Source organism: Chelmon rostratus, chromosome 12 (assembly GCF_017976325.1).
Source record: "Chelmon rostratus isolate fCheRos1 chromosome 12, fCheRos1.pri, whole genome shotgun sequence".
In the NCBI taxonomy this organism is placed as follows: Eukaryota; Metazoa; Chordata; class Actinopteri; order Chaetodontiformes; family Chaetodontidae; genus Chelmon; species Chelmon rostratus.
Window position 1 is genome coordinate 16,703,663 of NC_055669.1, and position 27,078 is coordinate 16,730,740.

General features: G+C 43.7%; 1 protein-coding gene across 1 annotated transcript; it reads left to right on the plus strand.

Annotated features, from left to right (window-relative positions):
- The first annotated feature begins 2,584 nt into the window (after positions 1-2,584).
- wnt9a (wingless-type MMTV integration site family, member 9A) lies at positions 2,585-23,937 on the plus strand. Its single transcript, XM_041949141.1, has 4 exons — positions 2,585-2,721; positions 16,078-16,337; positions 16,532-16,794; positions 19,516-23,937. The coding sequence occupies exons 1-4, from the start codon at positions 2,630-2,632 to the stop codon at positions 20,011-20,013; spliced, it is 1,113 nt and encodes a 370-aa protein (XP_041805075.1). The 5' UTR covers positions 2,585-2,629; the 3' UTR covers positions 20,014-23,937.
- Positions 23,938-27,078: the final 3,141 nt, after the last annotated feature.

A 27,078-nucleotide genomic window follows, 5' to 3' on the forward strand; every position in this document is an offset into this window, starting at 1 on the left:
AGACTTGCCAACCAGCTGTTTTAAAGCTCACTAATTAACATGTTATATCTCATTTCATATGTACAAGCCACCTCACTGTGATGACAACACATCAGGGCGTCACAGCCTCCAGCCACAGTCCCACATGTAACCCATCATAAAACTCCAAGCGGAGTTGATTAAACAAATGAGACATAATGTGTCAATTAGTAATGTGTAATTAGTGTTTCCACCTGTTTGCAGACTTTAAACTAAACTACGCTAATTGATTTACATTCAACGGATGGATCTGACAATGGTATCAATCGTCTCATCTTACTGTGCACGAGAACCTGGATAAGCATATTTCCTCTGACGTCACACTTTTGCTTTAAAGCAGCCTTCCACAATGCCGCGAAGTCAACCTGTCATGTTCACACACACTCACGCAAAAGCTGAATAACTGCTTATCTGTTGACGTGAGCAATCATGGGATCACTTATCAGGTTTGCTCACTTTTAATCTCTAATTTGAGGCGCTATTTTGTTTACACACAGTAAGTAGAAACTTGGCCGCTTGGCCCATCTGCGGCTGTGTGTGATCCGCGGCGAACGGGCCGGATATTGTTCGAGATCGAGAGTGAATAGACTTCATCCCGAGTCCTGGCAGGAGCGCTCCCCAGGTGTAGCTGAGAAACCCTGGACCCTTCCCAAGTTCAGATACCTCCCTCTCTTTATGTGCCAGAAATCAAGGTGTGTGCGGACACAAAAGATGTCAGGTGGTAGCTGAGCCACTGAAAGGTGTTTACACAGGAGTTAAGTAGGGTTGTCCCTGACTAAAGACATTCTCAGCCGGCAAACAGTCTGCAGATATTATTTACACATGAAGAGGTCAGCTTAGTCAACACATCTGCAATGCTGCTTCTCACTCATTATGACTGTCATGCTTGAGAATAAACATGGAAATATTGCAGTCATGGCAGCCAAATGCGCCTTTAAGTTAATACCATTAAGTCTTTAAATAAGATGCATATATATAAAATGGAAAAACAAGAAACATTAATCATCATCAGTTCTTTCATTGAGAATCCAGTGTTGAATCAAATAAAGCTTTGCTACATTATACGTTCGTGTAAACACACTCTGTTAATAGTGGTTGCATGCTAGAGAGGATTTTCTGTGACAATAAATGAACGTTTTGGTAATCTCAGAATCTTATGCAATCAAATGCGTAGGAAGAGTAAATATTTTTCAAGAGCAGGCCTGCCAAAGGGTTCAGATTACTTGCCAGAATGATTGATAGTTTGCCAATTGATTTATGGTGCTCAATATGATATTTTGCACAGTGATTAAAGGTTTCGTCTCGGGCTCTTGTGAAATCGCCTACAGTGATATTTGCGGACAAATTTGCTTTCTTCATCGTGAACTGCGGGTGAACTCACCTCAGCGCATGTGGTTTAGGAGAGCTGATGGCAGAGTCTCGCAAGAAGAGGCAAGACCAGACTGATATTTAACTTCAACAGGCAATCTTTAACCAAAAAACCTACTAAACAGGGAGCCTTTTCCAGCAGTGTGTGATGACTTTTTGACTGATGAAATCAACGCAGATGTGAAGATATACGGTGCATATGAATGAGCTAGTCTGTAACGCAAAGTGTGGAAGAATATTTGGAGAAAGTGAGCAAACCTTTCTGTGCGATGCAGCGGCGGTGGAGAGGGAGCTTCAGCAAAAGCATCAAAAGTAAAAGTACTTGTTATGCAGCAAAATGGCCCATGTGAGTGAATGTGTTTTACAGTTGCAGCTGGTTCAGGTGGAGCTAATTTTAACTTTTTAATACAGTAGGTTTAATGGATAACAAAATGCTTCGTATGTTATAAGGCAGTCATATGCATCTGCGAAGTTGCATGTACCTGCCTCAGAAAGCTGAATAAAGCATATCATGCAGACAGCCAACTCAATAAACTAGCCAAAACTTGACAAAACTGTCTCAAAACGTGGGTTAAAATTGCTCCAGTACCTGTTCTGGAGCTTTCAGACCATCTCATGATCTTCCTCAGCAGATGGAGTTGCCCTCCTGGTGTAGGGTGTGTCTGTACTTAGTGACTTTGCACCACCAAACAAACAAACCACAATCAAAACGCAAATCTACCTACAACATCATTCTCCTCTCAGACAGTGTTGTCTTCACACACCAACATGCAGTGCAGCATGCGGACCAGCATGGCTGCCTTGTCCTGCTCGTGCTGCATTATACAAATGCAGGGTTTGCCGTTCTGGAAATAAACTGTCACTGACTGGAGGTAAACAAGTATTTTATCGCATGGAGGCCAGCTTAGACTGACCCCAGCCTGCACAAACACTGGCTGAACGCTGCTTTAAAACGCCCACAGAGGAGAAACTCTCACGCCAATCACACATGAGGAGAGAAGATCCCTTTGTGTGGACGGTGAGAGTGAATTGTGAATCAGCTCAGCTTTCTGTATGTATTGCCATATTCTCCCCTCTCTCTCGCTCTCCCCTCTCTTCCTCTCTCTCTCCTCTCCCTCTCTCTCTGCTGATGGGAGGAGCGCAGCGCTGCTCCTCTCTGTATAAGAAGTGTTGAGCGTTCAACAAGGGATTTTACACAGCTACTCAGGAGAAACGAAATGATCTGCTCTGGAGCCGCAGCAAAATGCTGGATGGACACCTACTCCTGGGATGGTTATCGTTCACAGTTATAGTGTATCTTCTCAACTTGCCTGGACCGACCGCAGCATATTTCGGGTAAGGGCTCACACACTCACACTGTGTGTCCATGATGCTGCTTTCATTGATTTGATTGGTTCCTGAAACACAAAGCAGGTAACTTTTTTTTCTTCCTCTCTCTCTCTCTGGCTCTCTCTTTTTCAACTCACTGAAAGTAAGCTCATTCGTGCAGCCTGTTCCCACTCGTTTTGTTATGTGAGTAGTGTTGGTTGCATTAATATCTGCGGGTCAGCGCGGTGTCATCTGGCGGCGGTTGCGCAGCGCATTGCGGCCTCACAGCTGGTGGCTGCAGCAGGTTGTCTGCACGGGATTGGGGGCCTCGCTGAAGCTGCTGACCATTAAACTTTTTTTTTTCGTGACAAGCAAACACAGCATCTATTATAGGTAGATGCACGCAGCCTCTGAGTAATGTTGGCCGAGGAGAGCTCACCCCCCCTCTCCCATTCTTTCCCTGACAATTGAGCCAGCGCCCACTGTAAAATAACCCCTGGCACGTTTGAATGGCAGGTAGCGGTCGGGTGATTATTTTGCTGAAACACTTGTAAAATCATATCCTTAGTCGACTCTGAAAACAGCGAGCAGGAGCGAAAGGTGAGTGTATATGCCTCAGACTCAACAGCTGGTAACAATAAAGCAATCTGACTGACTGAACTGGTGGCCGAAACGTCTGCTCAGCTTGCACAGAAAATTCCCCCATCCAGCATAAACATCACACAACCCTGGCAGGAGTTTTTTTTTTTTCTCTGCTGCCTCCATCAACTTTAAAAAACACTTGGAACACGTGTTAGGAAATCAATCTGTAAAATTCATGAATCATGTCATATACACAATAATGTTTAATTTAAAAGAGCACCAGGGTGTATATTTCAAAGTAAGTCATTCCCAGGGAACGCCTTGGATTTTTAGGTGTAGCCCACTATGACCTCCACTTTCAGAGTGGCTACTCCAGTTTGTCTAGCTCGCATGAGCTTCTTCTCTGTCTTAGTCACAGAGGAGCATTTTCCTCCAGGGGGAAGCCAAGGTCATTCAAATGAGGTCAGCATGTCAGGTGGGAGAGCAGCCGTGTTTCACCTGGAGCTGAGGAGTTTTTATTTCCTGAAAACGCCAAAAGTGACACCTAATCTGGAAATTGACAGGACAAAATGTGCCTCTAAAAGCCGCGAAGGCGACATCTCATGCTAAACAGAAACAAGAGCTTGGTGCTTTTCCCGTGGTATCTACAAATATCTGTGCTGATGGGTGTTGTTAGTGCGCCCCTTGGCTGCAAACAGAGACAAATGGCCGCATAGACTGTGGAGTGATGACACTTGAGGCCTTTCCAGCAGAGTCAAATGTATGGTAGGTATGGGCGCAGGATCCAGGAGTGTTAGGTGATCTGGGAACTGTTGCAGGAGAGCGCAGGAAGTGCCCCCTCAGGGCCCGATAGACTGCTGTGTTAGACGTGCTGAAGTGGGCTTTACCCTCTCCTGGATGTTAGTGAGGCATGTTGGAATGAAAATCTAATGAAAAGTTAGAAAACAGTAGGAACACTATAAAAGGAACAGCAACTTTGTGAAGCATTTTCTAGATGCACAACTGTGTAAACTCTAGGTCTTTGGGTAAATGCTGTTCCCTTGGGTGTTGCACAAGTGTTCTGAGTGATGCAAACATGCTGTATGGCACCTGTAGCAGCTCCGCGCAGTGGAAATATCTCAGCCCTTCTCAGGAAAACGTCATCATCTGTAATGCTCATGCACGTGTCAAGCTTTCTGTCTTTGGTCTCAGCTCAAAAGTTGCATTAGAAGGACAAATGTAACCCCGCACTCTGTTTCTGCCTCCCTCCCTGAAGCAGTGTCACCCTTGGCAGGCAGCGTGCATCAAGCTCGACGTGCCAAATTGGCACTCACAATGGCCTTAATGGTCCTAATGGTAATACATATTTACTTATTCAGTAAGCACTTGTTTTCAATTCCCTCTGTCAGTCTGTTCTCTATCTAAAACTCTGTTCAGCGCAGAGAGACATGTGGTGTTACAATACTCCAGATTTATTATTCTGCGGCTTGCTGGGGGGGGGGGGGGGGGGGGGGATATGAATGAGTGTCAGTGAGTGATTTAGCCCTGCAGCTGAGGAACATGAAACATACCGAAAGAGCCTGCACAGGTGACACAGATACAAAATGTGACTGCCCCGTGGCCAGCTTCCCAGAAACCCGACACCGGTGACACTCCGGCACAGTCCTGCTTGCCCATGACTGCGGGACATGCTAACGCAAAACCTGTTCAAATAAATATTCCATGAGCACGAGGCATCCCAGGGCCTCTTGAGTACTGATTTACTCAAAATAGAGGGTCAATGTTGCATACCCAATTTCCAGAGTGCGGTGGAGCGTAAGTGTAACATAAACACAATCTCTCCTGCCCGTAGTCTGCACAGCCGAGGGTGGGGTGGGATTCCTGGCGTAGTCGAGCACCCGCTTAAATTGTCATCCTTTGCCACAAGAATGTGAGCGCTCATTTTCTTTCCCTCCGCCTCTTGTGGCAGGTGCTGGTTCTGCTAAATCCGTTGTCATTAGAGCTTGAATGGGGAGATGCTCGCTGAGCTTTCGTTACCTGACTCAACAGGTCGCAGCACCTTGATGGGGTACTGTGTAAACTGTCGGGGAAGGAAGCGACCGGCTTGCCCGGTTGACCCCGTCAGGGCTCCGGGCGCCCTCTGAGACGACTCCAGTGGTTTAAATTTGAGTCTTGGTAAAAGGCATGTCATTCTGTGGTCTTGTAAACTGTGCTGAATGCGAGTCCTAACACTGAGTCAAGAGTTTGTTTTTATTTAGTTCATGTGCGACATATACAGGAAGGCTGCCCACAGTCATGCAGCCGGGATTTACCGATCACAGAGGCACCGCAGCATCCGGAAGAAGCAAATATAGTGGTTGGTATTGCTTGCTGTTTAATTACTGCAATATCCTTAAACACTCTCTCATCAGTTTGTTCCCGAAGCAGAGCTGATGCCCTTTCAGATGGTATCATTGTTTTCAGCGCTCCATTAAGTGAGGCGGCGTGCCAAAAACAACAGGATAACAAATGGGATGTGTGTAGATTTACTGAGGAGGAGTGATTTTTCAGTTTGCAGCTGTAAAAGCTTTTTTATCACGGCGCTGAATTAGTTCCTGCTGCGTATCAAACAGCAGCGCGTTTTAACGTTTGATGGAGCCTCTTTTCTTCAGCGCAGCACTGAAATGTTACAAGTTGCTTTTTGAGCCGCTCCATGTAAACATTTCCCTCCTCTTTCCCCCCTCCTGTCTGCTGGTTTTTGCCGGCCTCATGTGCGTGCCGGCATCCCTGCAGTGGTTTGTGGGGAGCTGCTGGGTGATTACCACTCATTAGGAGCAGCAGAGTTAGTGTGGGCTCAGGCTGGCGTTGCCTGGCAGACAGTGGTGGCGGGCGTCTCATTACCAGGCCTTAAGGACTGATTAGCCCTGACGTGCAGCAGGGCGGGGAGCACCGTTGATAGAGGGATTTCCCAACTTCATAGGATATCCTGTGGCTATAGCCACACCTCAAAGGGTATCACTTTACTGTGAGCCAAGAAGATAGGATTCTCTCAGCACCGGCGCTGTGACCGTGTAGCGTGGTGAGATCACGCAAACCTGGAGGCTTAGATAACAGACCGCATGGCCTCTGAAAAGAGAGAGCTTTGTTTTCTTTATATTTCTGTTTGATACATCCGGATTTGAGCTAAGCCGTGCTTTGCTTTGAGTGCTCTGCTCTTTAACATCCCAGTGGAAGGGCCTGCTACGCCTGTGGATGCCACAGGGTGGTGCAGCACCTTCTGAGAGTGCAGGCTGGCCCTCAATCAGCACTTTGTAACCTTTTCGTGTAACAGTAGGAGAGTGGGAAATGAAATGTGAAAACATCAAATGTGAAGGCAGCCAAGTCTGTGTAAAAATACTTCAGGAAAGGAAAACAGTTCTACGTATGCTTAGCTGTGGTGAACCTGCATGACATGTACGAAGTGTCTTTCAACTTCAGCTTACAGAGCAGAAATTCACCTCTCTGCATAGAATATCATGTCTTTCCTGCACTAAGTAATGCACTGTGTTACTGTTTATTTTACAGGTTGAATCATCAAAAATTGCAGAGAGTGGTACACACCTTTGTTATGAAGGTTTCAGTGGTGTCTGTAGTGGGTTGTTATGGGGCTCACACTGTATAATAACATGGTTTTTGTGAATATTTTTGAAGATTACATGGTTTGGTAAGGCTTTTAAAATGTGTTTGGCTTGCACACATCCTAAGGACTTACCGTTCTGGTGTCACCAGCATGCCGAAGAGACCGCAGCTAAGACATACTTGATTTTAAAAGGACTGTCCCGCCAGTCAGCTGTGCACGTCATTGGTGGACAGAAGATATGGGAAGGAAACTCCCGATGAAGGAAACTCTTGTTGGTAAAACTGTGCACGCATGATGATCTTTGCAGATGGAGCTGGAGACATGGGCAATTTGCAAAACAGGAAAACTAATATAGACTCAAGATACTCTTAGTGGTCAGGCATTGATGAGATGATGCTAGTTAGTGCGACCGCTATGTCCTGTGTTTTCCATCCTTGACCACAGGCGTTTTTCTCTGCCTGCTTTTGTGGGAATAGAAGAGACACGGCACTTCACATGTGCCAAGATTAGCAGATTGACAAACCCTCACTTAAGGCTCTGGTCTTCTAGAGAATATCAGTGCATTTCTCATGTCTGACTGTGTTTACTTTTCTGTCAATTTTCAATTTAAAACTTGTTTTCCTGCAGCAGCCAGCATGAAATCTTGATTTTTAATCATGCACCGGTTTCCAAGATTCATGATTTCATAAAGGATGAAAGAAAGCCGACCGTACCTTTACAGAACTGCAGGATTAGACTTTTACCACACTTTATCAGCACGATCATCTTGCATAAACACAACCCTATAGAAGCCTGACCTAACATGCACTCAGGTACTCCTCTCAAATATATGTGTTTGCCAAATGGGTGTTATTACATAGACTAAGGTTTGCTGCAAAAGGCATATTTATCCATAAAGCCTGAGCATTAGTTTGAGTATGGACGCAGTCAGATGAATGAATGGGCATGGCAGATGTTCTCCGCTCCGATTAACCCTGGAGGAGTTTTTGTTCCACGCTGAAAATGGCCCATTTGCATGACTTTCAACTGGTTACTGCTGGTTTAATCAGCAATCAGTTGTCAGGAGTCAAACGTTCTGACTCCAGGCGATAAATGAGCTGTGCGGACGTGCACACAAACTCATGCTACTGAGAAATATTTGTCAGGCGAGGCAAGTAAACACGTCTTTAACTTGGAAATGACTGTCACAACAGGCTTGAATATTTTTTAGATTTGCGCTGTGGAGGCCAATCCAGGAAAAAAAAAACCCTACTCTTTGAGGAGTGAAAACAAATAAGTGTTAATGAACTCAGCGCTTGTAGTTACTGAGGCATGAGCGATTCAAAACAGCTACTGTTTTGTTTTGGATTTTGTGGTTTGACTTTGCATGCTCGGTTTATTCACAGAGGTGCTTTTTGCCCGGTGCGACGGGACTGAACAAACCTGACGTTTCCAGTCCCTGCACAACGTTAAATATCTGCTTTGTAGAATTGCACCAAGTTTGCTTTGCTCTCTCACCAAACGGCCGCAGTCTGGGTCTTGTGTCAGCATGTGCGAATCGGTGAGATCCGAGTACAGTATGTGTGCCTGAACGTGTTTGGTGCGTCGGTGCGCTGGTACAGGGCTGCTCTGTGCCATGGTGTAGGCTAGAACAGGGGAGTCATGTGGACACTGCTGCGCGCCCAATCTGTGCCAGTCACACAGTGACTATAACTGAGCTGCTGACCTTAGAAGCCTTGAGTTCTCACATAGCAGTTAAACCTCTTACCATGCCCCACACTCCCATTCCCAAACCCAGGTCCTGTAGTCCTGCTGCTCAGCTACCAGCGCTCGCATTCACGGCCGTGGATTAGAAAAAATTAGGCTGAGCAGTAACTTTCCCAACTTTTTTTATGAATTGAAAAAGAAAGATATTTTTCAAGTGCACGGCCTGGAGTGAGAACACACTGACTTTAAAGGAAATATGTCTGATGCAGCGGGCCACTGTTCATTTTTAAAATGTCAGGAGAGCACATGTACGGGAACTCGACCCGATCGGTAGAATCAGTGGGAGTAGCCTGACGCGGCCTGTGTGGGTTGTAAATGACCAGAAGGGACAGCAGATGATATAACATTGGGTCATATCCTGTTAAGTCATGCAAGATAGCGAACCCCCCCCTCACATTGTGAGTAGCAGCGCCTCTAGACGTTGCATTACATCCCCACTATGCAGAAAGGCTCATTACTCAACTAATAATGACTCTCTAAGTCTCAGGCCAGCACTGCTTTGTTTTCAAAGTCGTTTTGTCATGTTACTGTACTGTGTCAGTCACAGCTTGTTAGGAGTAGTCACAACACCCAGTGCTTTCAACCACTGACTAATCTTATCTTAGCCTCATACATAATCGTTTACTCTTTCCCCTATTTCTGGTTTTAATGACTTGGGGAATGAACGGCATCACTATGGCTGTCGGGAGAGAAAAAGTCCGAGTTCAGTGCAGGATTTCTTCTCGTGTAAACTACTTGGAGGTGGACTAAAGCCTGGAGACTCCCTGTACCAGAGAGTCATTCGACACTGATTCACGGTTTCTTCAATTATTCACGTTTAAGCTGCGGAGCACATTGTCAGCCATAGTTAGAGTGGGCCAGAGGGAAAACACCACGCACACTCGCATTCCTACAACCTCTGGCATGGTCGTGATACACCAGATGGGACTTGGGCAGGGTGGTCTGAAGTTCATCCAACATTTCTGAGAAAAGCACACACTAACCCACCCCCCACCACCACCGCCCCCCCTCCACAAAAGGAGCATTTTAAACAGTGTGAAGGCAGGAGGAAAAAGTGAAAGAGAGAAAAGGAGATCAGCACCGGCGAGTTTAATCTCCTACAAAAAGTCAACGTTAACTGTTTTCAAATATGCACAGACTAACCTCAGGTGAGCACGGTAGTTTGTCTTCATGACAGCTGAACTGTACAAGGACAAACGCTCACGTCTGTCGTTGTCTTGTGTAAGTTGCGTTCGCAGACAGCAGCGGTTTTGTCTAGAGGGGGCTTTGTTTTGAGCCGACAGCTGGGTGGAATGATTGGCATTCGTTTAGAGTAATTGACCAGTGGGAATAGGGGAAGTTCGGAGAAGAGGGAGAAAGGAGGAGAAGCACGAGGAGGGGGGGGGTTCAGTTGTGATCGAGGAGACAGCAGACCACACAACCTGCAAGTTCAGACTGATGGAGAGACGTTGGCTTTTGTGCTTTTTCTGCCCGGGCGCGTTCAGCCACGACACACTATTGTAGGTGTTGACTAAAGGTAGTAAGAGCCTGTGTGCACACACGCACACAGACACACGTATGTATATGGTAACCACACACACAAACGTAGCCAGCACCTGTTCGTCTTGTGACCGGCTGAAAAACGCCAGAACACTTTGCTGCTCTGCTGTTTTCATTCTTATCTGCATGTTTGAAAACTAAACTTTGGTGACTTGTTGCAGCAGTTTCAGAATTTTGCAACAGATGAGCAGATGAGATGAACAGCTGAGAGACCAAAGAGAGTCTTTCTCTTGAAAAATGGACGTATTAGTTTTGATATATTGTAGGTACAAGCGAATGTCACCTGCAGAAGTTGCAAAAACCTCTGTGATGTGGGAAAAATATCTAAATATGGCAGCAAGTTAAAAAAACAATGGTATATTTGTAAGACATAAAGACACATTTTTTAAAAAGCGTTCCATTAATTTGTTTTTTTAAGTATTAGGACCAGAAGGGGCACATTTTACCATTGAAAAATAAACTCAGTGCTCTCTGTTGGATAAACCATGTGATGGATGACACTGTTTCTAAATTACCTCAAATGTTCCCCTTCGATGCTCCAGCTGTGACTAATGATTATTTTTATTACCAATTAATCTGTCGATTACTTTTCAGGTCAGGAGAAGTTTATAAAATGTCAGAAAAGAGTGAAAAATGACCCTCGCTCTCCCCCAGAGCCGGAGGTGGCATGAGCAGCAGCAAACGCTCACATTTTAAAAGCTGGAACCAGATATTTGTAAAGTTTACTGTTCCACCGTGATATTTGTAAAGTTTCACTGCTTTAGCCTCCTGAGATTAATCTATACCACATGCACTAAGTCGCCTTTGTTTACATATGGTTGTGTGAGTATATGAATAACACCAGCGGTTACGAAGCTATAGGTGTCTGTGCTCTATACAAACAGCAGGCATTTCAATTAGGCCAAGAAAGTTAAAGTGACAGAGATAATATGTTTTTCACTATCTAAGAGTTTAGGTATTATTATACTCCCTTAACTATATACATACCAAACCAGTGAAGAATGAGCAGAATTACCAGCTGAGGGTCACTTCCAGAGACTGTAATGTAAAGCCAGAGAGGGAGTGATGATGGCGAAGTTTAGTGCTAGTCAATGATTTCCTCGAGGGATCAACGCCGAGGCTCCGCGGCGTGAAACGAACCGTTCTCACTGAAGCGGCCGCATCGGAAAATGTATATAAAGTAAATGTCACGGGCAATGGGAGGCGCTGACAGTCGGAGAGAAAGGCCTAAACAAACCGCCGCGCTCCCGAGTGAAAGACAGTGGAGGAGGCGCAGCACGAGAGTGGGGTCAGCGATGTCTGCGAGGAGTGTGTGGAGGCAAGTGTGTGAATGGAAAAGGCAAAGCTGAGCAAACATCAGCAAGAATTCCGCCTCACGTAGGATAATAATGAGTTTTATATGTTGGTGTTATGTGCTGTGCCAACACCTCAAACAACACCTCAAACAAAAACACCGACAGAAAATGCTCCATGATGTGAAAACACAGTTACATGTTCTTATTTTAATTCAGTGTGAAGGTACCTGAGCTTCACTTACCCTTTAGCTAATGACTGTAACCAATTGCTTTATTAATTAGTAATAAAGGATTAATTAATGCTTATAGACCAGTTATTAGATTACATTTGGGTTGCCAGGTTGTGAAAAATAATCCTTTCTGTTTGCTACTCATCGTGTTGAAATGTTGATTAGTTGATTAATGAGCAACAAATTCCAAGGTTCCATTTTTCAAGCAACAAGGCCCCAAAAAAGTGAAAATTTGTCCTTTTTTAAAAAAATACATCAGTAACTTTCTTATCTTTGGACAAAATTTTAATTTTTTATTTTTTTACTGTTTTCTGATGTTTCATAAACCAAACAATGATCTTCACATTTATGAATATGAATGAAAATGATCATTTGATGCAGCCCCACAATGCTGATAAGCATTGTTAATAATGGCTAATAAGTTCAGGGACATGCAAAGACATTTTGAGGGGCTAATCTTAACCCTAGCCTGCTGCCTATATGTTAGCCAGCTAAGATTGACTCCTGTGATAGCATTGTGTAAGGCAATATTGCGCAACACGATGCAACGATGAACTGAATATCATTCGGAACCATATGTAGAGATATGAGGCAAGTCTGTCCAGAAGTAATAAAAGTTTGGATGAGATCGAAGTCTAATTTTGTGTAACTTTAGCCATTATGAGCTACTTGTATCTATGCAGCCACAACAGCAAAAATAAAACAGTTATTACTTTTCTCCTTTCGGAGGAGCAGCTCAGCCAAAGAGGGAAAATGGGCTGTTGCTCAGGCAACTTCAGCCGGCCTTTTGCACGTCCATGAGTAAGCTGTAAATGGATTTTGGTGCAGATCCAATGCAGCCCTTCTGTGGAAGGAGAGTGGTCATACGGGTCAATCAGTCAAAGGGATTTTTCACAGTTTGGCAACTGAAAAAGTTGCTTTTATTAATGACTTATGAAGCTTAAGTAAATTATTTATCCACCATGAATAAAACCATTAGTTACAATGTATAAACACTTTGCAAAGGGTTGTATGTAGAATAACTGAAATTCACAGAGGTGTCAGATGACGTGCGGCCGTGCTTTTCCACTCTTCCTCATAAAAATTGTCGTCGTTATGGGAAAACACAATAATGATTTCCGTTTGACCGAAGATTTCAAGTTCAGATCTGTAATGATTTTCGTGATTCAGCCGCTGCGCTGTTGTCCAATTCTCCTTTCCTCTAAGTGAGTTGAATGAGTTCACTCCTCAGCAAACAGCAGAGTGATAATTTTTTTTTTTTTTCGCAGATCACGGTATTGGAATGTGTGACCCTTTTGTGTGACAGCAGGGGTCACGGTCCTGCATCCAGGGAAAACATTATCTTTAATATCCAGCAAACTTGAATCAAAGAGGAATGATCGACATCGGCTCTGCTTTTAATCTTGTAGCTATCAAAAAAGTGAATTCGCCGAGAGGTCGTTTTTATTTATTATTTTACAAAGACAAGACACAAATCAGTGTACATCTGTGATCCTCTTTGACTATTTTCTGGTCTGTCACAGAGTGGAAATATGCACGAGCGCGAGCCAGTAGTTTCTCCTCCGGAGACGTGAAGTGTTTCTTCGCTCTCAAATCTCTCCCCTCCGCACTTTGCCCCCCGGGCCGTCTTTGTGACGAGCTAGAAATATGCCTTTGTGTAAAAAAGCCGCAGAGACAGTAGCGCTGAGATCAGTGTCGTGTCATCTTTGGCCTCCCTCCAGCTCCGCTCAGACCATCTTTTTGTCTCAGACAGGCAGACGTCACACAGACAGTTGAGGCCTGTCACTCTAATGGCCTCTCGCTTTGGCAGGCATGTGGGCTTTTTTGACGCTGATACGTGTTCCTGTGCAGGTCCTCCTGAGGAATGTGAACAGTGTGAATTTGAAATGCATGTTGAATTTACATGATTTTGAACTGGCCATTGTTGTTCCAAAGGGGCTGCAGGTACTCCACATGGCGCCATCATTCAATCCCTGACTGCTTGCTTGCCATAGAAATGTTGTGGAACGGTCGTCAGTCACATGTAACATAGTGGGTCTGCTGGAGTTGCTTGTTTTGGCACTTTGAGTATGTTTCCTTGGCATTGTTAGCACAGTATATTTTAACAAAGCGTGAAACAAATAGGAGGAAAATGTTAGTTATTCACAGAGAGACACGGTCCTGGTGCTTTGTGTACGCCTCGCTCTGTACGCCTCGAACCATACATTTTTTTACTCTCTAAGTGTGTTGGGAGAGCAATCTCTGTCAAGACACAGCTTGCCAGGTTTCCATTTGAAAATTCATAGCTGTCAGACAAGTTAAGGAAAGGCAAACACGCTTTGTAAAAAGGAAACCATTTGACCCAATCTGAGAGCAAGTCCTGATGCCTCCTTTCTGATTTGACTGCTCTGATTGTCAACCAGGCCGCGAGCGCGTTGCAAAGACAATATCATGTAGCATATGTGAGCTATTAACTCCGTTGGTATGAAAGTGAGGACTCGAGGGGAAACATTTCAGTCAGTTATTGGACTTAATAAAACAAATCTCTTGTTGAAGAACTACTGTGACCTTTTGCTAGAGGCCGGACTGAATGCGAGTGGTGACAGAATCTTCTCTGAAAAACAGTAATGAAGTCAAAAATGTAAGTAATGGAGATCAGCGATCAACACGTCTGGTACATTAACCAAACTGGTGTGGACATCCAGCAGGTGCTCTGCACCTTTACAAAAATATTGTGGAATCATTTCTGTTGCACTGCTTGGCGAAATCCAAGTATGTGGCAGGATTCCCATTCGCTGTGGTTACTCTTCATAGCCTTATAGTTGGATCTCTTTTAATTTGTTTGGCTCAATGCACACTTTTTACAACCAAGAAGGGACATGCAGTTCATGATTGTGGATTTAGTAGTGCTGTGCATCTTAATGCACAATTTGTTTGTCTAAATTCAATAATAAAAGGCAGATTGGTTGTAAAAAAAAACTGAGAAGAAAGATTTGAAATGTTGTACAATGAAATAATCAAAACTTCAGTTTAACAAACTAACAGTGATAGTCTACTGTATATGTCATTGCCAGTAATAAATCTTATAATCATTGGCGACACTGACTTCAAGTGCATTACCCAACCCTCCTTTTAAACCAAAATAATCCACTAATAACTCTCTGTATCTGTTGAGACATTCACTTGCACAACTGGATGCTTTAATCCTCATTGTTGCTCATTTTTTCAATTACAAAAAAATAAAAATTAAAAGGAGGCTGCCTGCATTTCATCAATGCAGCATTAGGCGAGGCATCCATCCCACACACAAAAGTGTCCTTTAAAGGTCCCGAGTCCGTCTGCAGAGGCACGCTGGCCCCAAGTCTTGTGCTTTTGTGAGTTCTGTAAATCCATTTATTCTTCAGTTTCACTTTAAGGGTGTAAAGGAGGCCAGAAATTCCACGTAATGAACAACTACAGTGCCAATCCTGTCAGTTGGTGTGACCAAAATGGTCACAGGCTGACAGTCATGTCCCCTGTGTGTGTTTATGAAAGTAATGCTCTGCTTTCCCCATCACAACCTCAGAACGCTGGTCGTCGGTTTTGCCAGCTATGTGGCAGTCCCCGCTTTGTGTGTTTTATATACGCTTCCCTTAAATAAACTGACGAAAGGAGTGCAAGTCTACCACATGTTCTCCATACCATGTTTAGAACTGATACTTCTGCTTGTTATATTTGAAATGGCTTGCAGCTTTAAGATCCTGAATACTGGACTTTTGTTACAGGGATTCTATAATGAGAGTGTAAATCCTGCTGTGTGATCATGTTTGAATCTATACAACGCTGCTGTGGGTGACATTCACCCCTCAGGATATGTTATAAATATTAAACCAAGTATCTGCTGGCTACTGTTTCACATGCATGTGGGACGAGTGTCACATTCACTGCATGCCATTGTTTAAAATATGTCCCCGTACCATCTGAATGCTTTATTACTTCCACAAATCATAACCTCAGGCTGAATTTTTCAGCTCTTCAGCAGGCAGTGAGCTGCTGGTGCTGTCACTTGGTTGGTGTGTGAGGTCTAAAACGTGGACAAAACGGTGTCAGGAACTTCTTATGAAAAGAAAAAGATCGTCCTCCTCTGCAGAGAATTCGCTCTCAGCACAGACACGCCTGTGCTGGAGGTTGCTCTCAATCTCCAGCAAATGTTGAATTCCCCTGAACATTAACCACTGAACAGCTGAATTCATTTGAACATTAACCAAACTTTTGAGCATTATATGCCCCAGCTGTGCTTCCTGTGCTGTTTATGTAGTATATCATTGCAACTCTTATTGTTTATCCAGGAAGGTCGGCATCCTGCGCTTTCTTGGAAGCTTTATCAAGATGTGTCCACTCCCTCTCTGTGCGCTCTTTTAACTGACCTGAGTGTGCCTGTGATCTTTCCCTCCAGGTTGACAGGTAATGAACCGTTGTCTATCCTGCCACTGAACTCTCTACCGGAGGAGAACGTGGGCAGGGCCCACTACAAGCTGTGCGACCGGCTCAAACTGGAAAAGAAGCAGCGCAGGATGTGCAGACGAGACCCGGGCGTGGCGGAGACCCTGAGAGAGGCCATCACCATGAGCGCCCTAGAGTGCCAGTATCAATTCCGCTTTGAGAGGTGGAACTGTACCTTGGAGGGGCGACACCGAGCCAGCATACTAAAAAGAGGTATGGGCATTCCTCTTCTTCTTGAATAAACCTGGTATCTCTCCAGCATTGCACAATGAGGAAACTGAAACATCTGCGCATTGTACTCCCTTGTGGTTAAAATAGAAAAAGGAAAAATAAAATTAAAAGCGCACTGATGCTCAAAACTCTACTTTCCTCCCTCTCATTTGTCACTCTCCATTGTGCTTTTCCAGGATTTAAAGAGACAGCCTTCTTGTACGCCATCTCCTCAGCGGGCCTGACCCACGCGATGGCCAAAGCTTGCAGCGCGGGACGCATGGAGCGCTGCACGTGTGACGAGGCCCCCGATCTGGAGAACCGCAAGGCCTGGCAGTGGGGCGGCTGCGGAGACAACCTCAAGTATGCCAACAAGTTTGTCAAGGACTTCCTGGGCAAACGCTCCAACAAGGACCTGCGCGCACGCGTGGACATGCACAACACAAATGTGGGCATGAAGGTTAGTGTGCAGCATCAGACGACGACGATGGTTTCTTAATCACAAAACCACAAAGAATTATCTGTCTCCCTCAGCTCTAAGGAGCGTTTTAGTGTCATTTAGGTCATTGTTTTTGATTTTTTTGGCCATGACAAGCAGCTATTTTCAATGAAAAAACACATAGTCTCCCCTGCATGCCACCTGCCCAGCACCAAATGGCAGAGAGACAAAGTTAGCGACTGGCTGGTGAACACAGTGGAGCATTTACCTTCTAGAGAGCCAGATATTTAGCTCAGTAGTTACTGGAGACAAACACAGAGCTGAATTTACACTCATCAGAAACAGGAATCAAAATGCTAATGTTGCTCCAAGTCTGCTGGATGTATAAATCAGCATTTGTCTGCTGACATGGTGCCATATCACCTTTTAACAGACAGCCTGTGTTATAAACTGAGTTGTGGTAATTGTTTACCAGGCAGAAAGCACAAGATGCTTTTGAACTGCATTATGGGAAGTGTACGATCCAGTGTTTTTGGAGCTTGGACCTTACTAGGGACAAAACTTATTCCCACTTATCTTATTGTACTTATTCCATCATCAGTTACCATAGCTTGTCTGTGACTTTGACAGCAAAAGTATTTTATTAGCTAATAATTTGTCTAAAACATTAAACTGTAACTAAATTGAAATTGCGGCAGACTTATTTATTACATCTCAGTGATGCAAGATAAATTTTACGGATTTACTTTCAAAGGACAGAAAAAAAGGAAAAACTCCACAATAAGTGCATCGCAGTATATTTACTCAACGGTCTGATTTGCCTTTTATTAAAGTAATAATTCCAACAGTTTGAAAGCGAAATGCTGAACACTCATCAAGAAAGCAGTTTGAATGGGGTCAGAGTTCATTTGGAGTCACAGACAGTATTTAAACACAAATGTTGGCTAATTGCTCACATGAATCAGTTAAACGGTGGGAAAACTGTGATAATATAATACAGTCTGAGTTCTGTGCAATTATGTAGACAAACAGCAGTGAGAAGTGCCAATTAATGGCGCGCCTGCTCCCGGATACACTCTATGACCATATCTATGGTTTTGCTTTTGTAATGCAGGAGTTTAAACATTACAGTGCTGGTAAATGAATGCTGTCTAAGACAAAACACACTGTCCAAATATATGGTTAAAATGACCAAAGAGGAATTTAATATGACCTCAAGAGAACGACATTGATAGAGGTATACACGGGGCATCGAGGGAGAGTGAAATTACTGAAACATAGTGTTAAGTTTCAAGCATCTGCAAGAAACCTGGAAAAAAAGAAACCTAACCTGATTAAAGTAATTGCTACTGCAAATTTGGTGAAATCTGAAAGTGCTCATTAGTCAATATTTGGTTTTCTCTCCCAGATTAGATAGGCAACCACTTTCATTTGTGCTCTGGCACCATTCAGCCATTGTTTGTGGTGAGCAAATATGGGTTTTTCATCTTGGAAGTGTTTTTAATAGTAAAATAAAAAAGAGGGAATGGTCTTAACGTGTCAAGCCAAAGCAAACTGAAGGTCTGGAATCTGCTGCTTTTACTCGGCTTTTCTCATATTGTAGCCGTTTTCATTTGGGTTTCAGAATGAATTATAGCAGAGGCACACTTCCCAAATGTTAGCAGACACAAAACTCTCCCAAAAGACCAATGCAGGCTCTTCCTTTTCTGCTAGGCCCTCCAAAATCCAATCTCTCGGGAGGCTTTATTTGCGATAAAAGATTTATGACATTGTTTTTGCTCTTTTTTGTGATTTGCACATGTAGTGAGGTATACCGCATTCGTTCAGGATGAATTCCCACACGGAGGACGGAACTGGAATGTGCTAGCCTCTGCATCCCCCCGACATTTAAAAGCTGACCTATTAAATTTTCTTGACCCGCTGGTGTGATGAATATGCACTTCCTGTTCCCCGATCTCTTTCACAGTCTGAGAAAAGAACCGTAGATGCTATCCAAACCCTGTCGAAGACAATGTGTTATTGTCATTGATTTTCGCACACACACAGCTTTTGAGATTGTGGTTGATGCTGCAGTGAACTTTGGCTGACCGCGAAGAGGTCGAGCAGCGTTAGAATAACGTCTTGCGTTGACTTTTTGCTCCATGTTTTACAAGCAATTATGTCTCATTTTATTTAAGAGAAGACTTTCTTTACCATTCTCCCTCTTTCCAACTGTTCGTATGACATATTCTCTGTGTTATGACATAACAGTGCCCACCGTCTAAATATTAAAGTCTCCTCTTTCCCATGGCTGTCTGAGGGGATTGTCTATTTGAGAGTACATCTCTTTGCAAAAACCTCCCCTCACTTATCATAATAACAGTTATTGAGTTTAATCAAAATGTCAACCGTGGTCATAACAAATCCATCCTCCCACCAGCTAATATTCTTTTGCTCTTTTATACGTAGACAAAGTGTTATATTGTTCACCTTCAGAAGTGTGTCGATAAGTGCAGCCTCTGTTTTTTTCCCCTTTTATCATGATATCAAAAAGAGTCGTGAATGTAATAATTTTCATAGTGCCTTTGCATTCCTCTGCAAACCACTGCGCTCCACCCTAATCGTCTCGTTGTGAGCATGTTTGTGCAATTTGGCTCTTTGAAACGCTGCTTACTAAACAAAGGCTCATTAAATCACATAGCGTTCATTGCATTCCTTTAACGTTTCATGGCGGTTAACAGTATTTCATTGTCTCTGAACCAGGTAATCAAAGCCGGAGTGGAGACCACTTGCAAATGCCACGGCGTCTCCGGCTCCTGCACCGTCCAGACCTGCTGGAGGCAGCTCCTGCCCTTCCATGAGATCGGCAAGCAGCTGAAGCAGCGCTATGAGACCTCCATCAAGGTGGGAAGCTCCACCAATGAGGCCACGGGGGAGGGAGAGATCTCCACAGGTCGGAGCCAGCCGCAGCCGCCGCAGCAGCCGCCCCTGCCTGGCCTGAACGATCAGATCCCTCGCACTATGGACCTGCTCCACATTGAGGACTCGCCCAGTTTCTGTAGACCCAGCAAGTACTCATCGGGCACGTCGGCCCGCAAGTGCTACAAGGACAAGAACTGCGACGCTATCTGCTGCGGGCGAGGCCACAACACTCAAAGTAGGGAGGTGACCCGGCCCTGCCAGTGCCAGGTGCGCTGGTGCTGCTACGTCGAATGCAAGCAGTGCACACAGAGAGAAGAGGTCTATACCTGCAAAGGGTAGACCAGTCACCTGTCAGCCCCTATGATAAGTGGAGCAAGAGAAAGATGGTTGTGTTGAAGGAGTGGTTGTTCCGTTCTCAAAGAAGGTTTCGCGTCCGCTGTCGGAACAGTGCTCTGCAAACAAAAGAGGAGCGAGCCGATGGAGAAGCAATAAGCACTTTGAGGGATTTCTGTGGGTTTGGTTTCAGAGCTCCTGCGGCCCCCGTGTCGGGGGTTCGCAGATGAGAGAGAGAGAGAAAAAAAATCTTCCAAGACAACTGGGTCAACATCTCAAGCTTTTTTTTTTAAGTCACGGTTTTGCCTTGAAGAGAGAAGCTTTTATTTTCCTATTAAAAACAGACAAAAAAACCCCCCAATTGCATCTTTTCACAAGAAAACAGAGATTAGCCCAGTCAACGAGGATCCAACACAAGGACGGTAACACCAGCGGACTGGTTTCTGGGGCCTTGCCCAAAGAAGAGTGATGTGTCTGTGTGCGCGTGTGTGTGAGTCAATCTTTTACATGTGTGTGTCTGTATGTGAGAACGTGACGAGGGGATCGTGAGGGGGCAGGGGGGTTCGAATGACGACTTCTATGGCAATGAAATCCATATTCAGAGACTGCTACAAAGAAAAAAAAAGACAGGGTGTAAGATTTACTCTACACGCACATATTTACACACACACACACACACGTTGTGTGTTTGCATATGTATGTACATAAATTCAGTTATATTGTAATGATATTATACAAGCCACTTATCTAACTATGTTAAAACAAACCACTAACCACACAAATGTTTTGCTGTTTGTGTGCTCTCGCTCGTTTTTCTTCTTGATTAATGTCGACAAGGCCCTTTGGATAGCAGCACACTTGTGTCCGTCGTCTTGCTGTGGATAATTTATAGATCCTTTGGGACTACTCCTTCACAGGGAGAAAAAAACAACAAAAAGATCTAATTTTTTTCTTCGTTTTTGGTAATAATATAATATGAAGCTGTTAGTAAATGCATTGACAGAAAATAAGTAAACCAGTCAGTTTAGGCTATTCTCGGCCTTGAGCGAACCAGTGTTCAGGGAATAACTTAAACCACTATAACTATTTGGACAAAATAGGAGAGAAATTGTGCAAATGCAAATGATATCCAAGTTGGAGATGACAGTGGCCTTGTTATTACTGCCAACATCATTGCACTGGTGATCACTTGACCAGCAAACGGTCCACGTGTGACTCAGATCAGAAATTGTGGAGTTCTGCGGAGCTAAAATCCACTTATTAGGGTTTTTTTTCTCCTTCTTTTTGTTCAACTTTTAATACTTTGAAGTTGTAAAGAAAACTGTGGAGAGCTGGAGGAATGTAGCCCCCTGCCATTTTCACATCCTTCTTTCCTCTTCAGCTGCCACGATTTGATTGAGCCATATTCAACACATGTAGACATGCAGCATGTGCAGCGGGAGCTGCGTCAGTCAGTCCAAGCAGTGTGGGGCAACGGAGACGGTAATCTAACCTGACGTGTCTGCAGAGTCGCTGGAGTGAAGATGAAAGCGAAAGTCTCCTAGCTAATATAAATGTGTTTTATTAGACTAATATTTGCTAATGTTGGGCTAATTGATGCCTGAATGCATACATGGGGGGTTTGCAGCTCTGCTGTCTTTATCCAGAAGTCAGCGAAGTCGTTATGATACATGAGTTAATTTGCTTTTTTTAAAATATTGTTGCTTTGCACAAAGTGACACAGTTAACACAATGCAGCATACTGAACCCCACCATGCAACTACAGTGTTTCTTGCCCAGAGTGAGATGGCTGATGCCTCTTTCGTGTTTGTCTGGTGAACATAAGGCTACAGCTAGCAGCTAGTTAGCTTAGTCTAGCTAAGGACAGAGGGAAACAGCTATCCTGGCTCTTTCCAAGAGCAACAAAATCAGCCTATCAGCACCCTTAAAGCTCCCTACTTAGCATGGTAGTGTTGTCTCATGTTGTTTTACACTTTTTGTTTTTGTGTGGATTAAACAAACAAGACATAACGTGTTAATAAGTGAGCTTTGGAGGTGTTGGTAGAGCAGAGCAAGGCTAGCTAGCTAAGCTAAGCTAACAGCTGTAGATTCAGAGCAGTAACAATGTCCTCATCTCACTCCCGGCAACAGAGCGAACATCTCTCAAAACGTCAAAGTGTTGCTTTGAGACACAACCATGAAGTCAGAAATGCCTCAACACACAAACAATGCAGACAACATTATTTCATGTATTCTCAGCACTCTCAGAACATTATGTTATATACTATAAGATATGCCTTGTTTCGATGGGTGTGAATTAACTACTGAGTGAGGGACCCAGCTTTGTATTATAGCGCCATTCACGCACTGAAGCCCAAAAGCCCTTTTAAAGTATTTTAAGATCTGTATTTATGGATACAGCGCAGTGCAGAATCTTTTTTTTTTTTTTTTTAATTTGTAAATAGCAAAGGTTTCTTCTCCTGTGGTATAGTGACAAAAGTGAGGCACATGTTCAACTCTCACGAGCAACTGAAACAGAAACTGGTGGCAATAAGAAACGTCTGTGGAAACGGCGCACAGCTGCTGGAACGAGACGGTTACAGATTGTAATCAGCGACACGGCCCCACGCCAAGCATCCTTAAAAGTGGCTTTTACCTTTGAGGGACGGGCCAGTCTTTGAAGATGAGCATCACAGTGTATTTGATATTAAGCCACCGTCCTCGACAGCGCTATCTGGCTCTAGGAAAGCGAGCCTAGCGCGGGTTATTTGTCCCGAGGAGATGAATTCCAAGCATTTTGATATGAGACAGCATGCCAAATAAAGACTGGTCAAAACATATACATAGAACTTTGCACGCTACATGGAAACCATAATAGCTATGCTGAGACTTGAAGCATAAATGCCTGCTTCCCACAGCTTTCGGTGTGTGTGCGCTCTCCACACACACACACACACACACACACACACACACACACACACACACTCCTTGGCCCAAACACGCTGAGGTTCTCGACTATTGAACAAATTCAAAACAGGCATGACAGGAACACCAAATGCACACCGGGTGCATTTTTGTTTGTTTATAGATTGTACATAGGCCTTAAAGGAGCATGATGCAGCAGCCGGTCGGTTTTTAGATGTCACAGTCGTCCACATTCTCAAATCCAAAACTCTGCACTGTTTAGTCGTCAGTGGATCATGTACAAAATTCTGTTTTGTAGAAAAAAAAATAAAAGATAAATTATTTTTAAATATATTATGAGCATGTGTTTAGTGTAAATAACGTCAAAGTCTAAATTGATTTTATATCCTGTATTTTTTACTCTGTTTTTCTTTTGGGGGTGTTTGTTCCTTTTTGGGGTGGAGGCGTCGAGAAGCAGCGTATAAACACATTTCATTTCATATCTCATCGTTCGCTGTCATCTAAGCACTAACAAATCCTAACAAATTTAGAATCAACTCACCTGTAGCTGTCTTTTACTCATGCGCACGATCCATCATCGCATTTTTGAGAGCGTTCAAACAAAATCACAGTCATCATTATTTTTACTTTTTTTTTATAGGATTTGATCTGTTTGTATAATCGACTTTCGTGAAAAGACTTTGTAATGTTGGTTATCACCATATGATGCGGTATGAACTCATGATTGCATCAGCGTGGCCTGGTTAATACTCACCTTTGGATCACTTTACATGTACATGTACTTTTTGTTAGGATTTGTGCTGTGCTTGTAAAACAAAGATAAAACACACCAACCATGTATTGCCCTTTGTGATGATACTACACCAACAAAGCTTTGTCCATGTTCACTTATTCATGTCTTATGGGAACCCTAAATTATTTTCCTCTACCTCATGTGTATAGCTTGTAGGTATAAACAGATCACAAATGACTGGTAAGAATGTATTTAAGTTATTTAACATCTTTGTATAACAAAGGCGAAAAAAATCTGAAATAATAAATGAATTTTTAAATTATTTCTTGTGTGGTTTCATCCCTCAGTGGAGCGTTCAGCTTTTCGTCTAATCAGTCCGTCACCCTGAAGTAATTCAATATGCTATGATAACCTTGAAGTAATCGTCTTTATAGTGATTTTTAAATGGCTTGGAATGGCGCTCTGACATTGAATGTGTTGAGTCGATCAACAATAATTCACTCACAAACATTTTAAAAATGTAGAAATTGTTTATGTCTTTATGAATGCAATAACGCTGAGGTTTGGATTGTTAATCAGAGAAATTAAACAATACAAATACGAGTCTGAATGTTCTCTTTGGCTTCAGGAAACATGAGGAGCAGAACTCTCTGACAGTTTACAGAGCAGGGGTGGGGAGCCTTTTTCCTACCAAGGGCCATGTAAATTTTTATATCATCCTTCGAGGGCCGTCTTAAATTATTGAACACATATATCACACTGAGCTCTAATGCGATGGCTGGAACTGCTTCCCTTTGGCGAGGCGATCTGATGATGATGATGCTGCTCGCAGCTGGTTTAACAGGTTTGGGTCCGTCAGCCTCGAGCAGAGTCGAGTCTGTGCAAGAGTCGGCTTTAAAAGGAACTGTCTTAACTGACTTTCCTTCTACTTAAACGAAAAAAATGATCGCTCGTCCACTTCTCCTGGAAAACGCATCTACCTTTGTTTCCTCGACAGTTACAGCCATGATGCATGTCATCATGTCATGTAACCGCTACGTGGGTGATGCATTCACCCTGACTGTGGCCCAGACAGGCAAACTGCCGGAAGGGACCACCCAGAACGATGTGTTCATCTGCAATTTTATATCATTTTCTTTTATTGCAGATGTTGAGAATTTATGTGTATTTTCAGTTATAGAATAAATGCTCAATAATTCTCCATTTGCAGCCCTAATGATGCTTTTCAAATCATGCAATTTTCTGCAAAAATGCGCAGCACAAGCAACAACTCTTAGTCTGTAACAAATACATGTTTACAGCATCACACTGGACTAAATGCTAAAACAAATAATATGCAGTTGATCATAGTCACTTCATTTCGGGACAACAGCTACATTTCATGCAAGCTAAAATGTTGCTCCTGACAGCTGACATGTCCCAACTCAAGCTCCAATTACTGACTTGTTTTGGAGTTTTTGAATTTATCATGTGGTCATGAATAGCAGATTTAGTCTGACCAGATGCTGTCGAAACAGACATGTTATTCTGAGTACTTCTGGAACTTCTCATTCGTGTCAACTTAAAAGTGGTACAGCCAAAATCTGCATAAAAAGTAAGCAAGTGGAGCTTGAGGTGAGATTGTTTTGTCACAAACTTACAATGAATTGTACAGAATATGTATTATCATTCATATTTCTGTTTCCAGCTCAAAAGAAATCAGCAACAGATAAAAACACCTCCAAAGAACACAGTGGTTTTGGGGTTTTCCCCACTGCTGCAGCAGCAGAAGGGATGGGACATGAGCAGAAAGTCTCCTGTTCAAATCCCCGTTCTGGCTGAGGCCCGCCTCTTGATAGAAGAACAGTGACTGGAGCAAGAAAGCCTTCCTCCTATGTGATCAGACGTCATTGTTGAGGTTAAAGTGTTTATGGGAATCTGATACGGACCTTGTTGGATTTTCACAGTTTCACGGCGGATCACCCTCACTTTGCTATGACATTTTATATTGATTTAGTGTAAACTGATTATCAAGGCCTCTGTCATATTACACTGCACAGTACCATAGCAACGATGTTTTCACTTCCATGTCAAACAAAGTTACTGTGAAACTCATTAGTGAAAGACATAAACATTTATGTTTTGGGTTTACAGCATTCGGACATACGTATGTGCAGAAGAATCACCCCGCTGAACTGATATTATTTCAACAAGCACTACTCCCTCAGCAGATGAGTGGAGATTTCGGGGAGTTTTCTCTCTCAACAACCTCGCAAATATCTCGCGGCCTCATCACACAAGCCCCGAAGCTCGACTAATCCAAGAGAAAAGGAGCTTTGTGATCCCGGGCTGTGAGAGGGAACTTCACGTCCGGTTGCGAAAACAATACACAATTACGGAGTGTATCTCTTCTAATACCTAAAACATCAGTGGAAAAGCCCATGATATCCCTGACACGTGTACCTAAATTAGCAGTGCGGGAGCGGCACCCTCTCGGTGTTAGCTGTTCCTCCCCTGGGTCCTAGCTGCTTCGCTCTGAGAAACTGAGAGGCTTTAATGTACCCGCTCGCTAGACTCCTCCTAACTTCCTGCCCTGTACCAGGCTCTAATATGAGCTGTAACTTTGCGGTGCGCTGTAATCCGACGATGTTTTGACAGCTGCTACCATGAAGGAAGTGGGTGCAACTAAAGCACATACTGAAAAAAAGGTAGAAAAAAATCAAGCAAGCTTTGCCCCCCACCTCCTCCTGACTACCTTCCATTCCCACTCTCATCCTCCCGGTCTGCTCGGACACACATGCAGGGCTGTCGGGCAGAGTGGATAGTCAGATAATTCCTGAACTGCTGGAGGTGGCGGAGGATTTGTTATTCCAGCATCACCCCGCTGCACAGGATGTATGTGTGGTGCCTTGGGGAGGATGTGCTGAGGAGTGTTGATTGTGGTCTGGTTGTGTTGGGTCATGTCAGTGGATGCAGACTTCACTGCATTAAATACATTGAAGGAATAGTTCCACGTATTTGGGAAATAGGCTTAGCTGCTTTCATGCCAAGATGAGAAGATCGACACATGTCTGGATGATAAATGTTGAGCAGCCAAAAGCAGGTGGTTAGCTTAGCTTAGCACAAAGCCTGGGAAGGGGAGGAAACGGCTAGCCTGGTTACCTCACAGTGACAACAATCCTCCAGGAAGTTACTTTGCCCGGCCAAGAAATAGCCAGGCACTAATTAACCTCACTAAACGCACCAAAACTCTGATTGGTGCACATATATGAGATGTTGCCACTTCATGACTGATCCTCTCCAATTTTAAGTCACTGAGAGCAGCTCCAATCTTGCTGCGGTTTCATATAGAAACCGTAGCAAGATGGATTTAAATGGTAGCACGAGAAAAGAAGCTACTGAGAAGTTAACAAAGTGACTCACAGCAATGTCTTAGCCATCCCATCATAAGATAC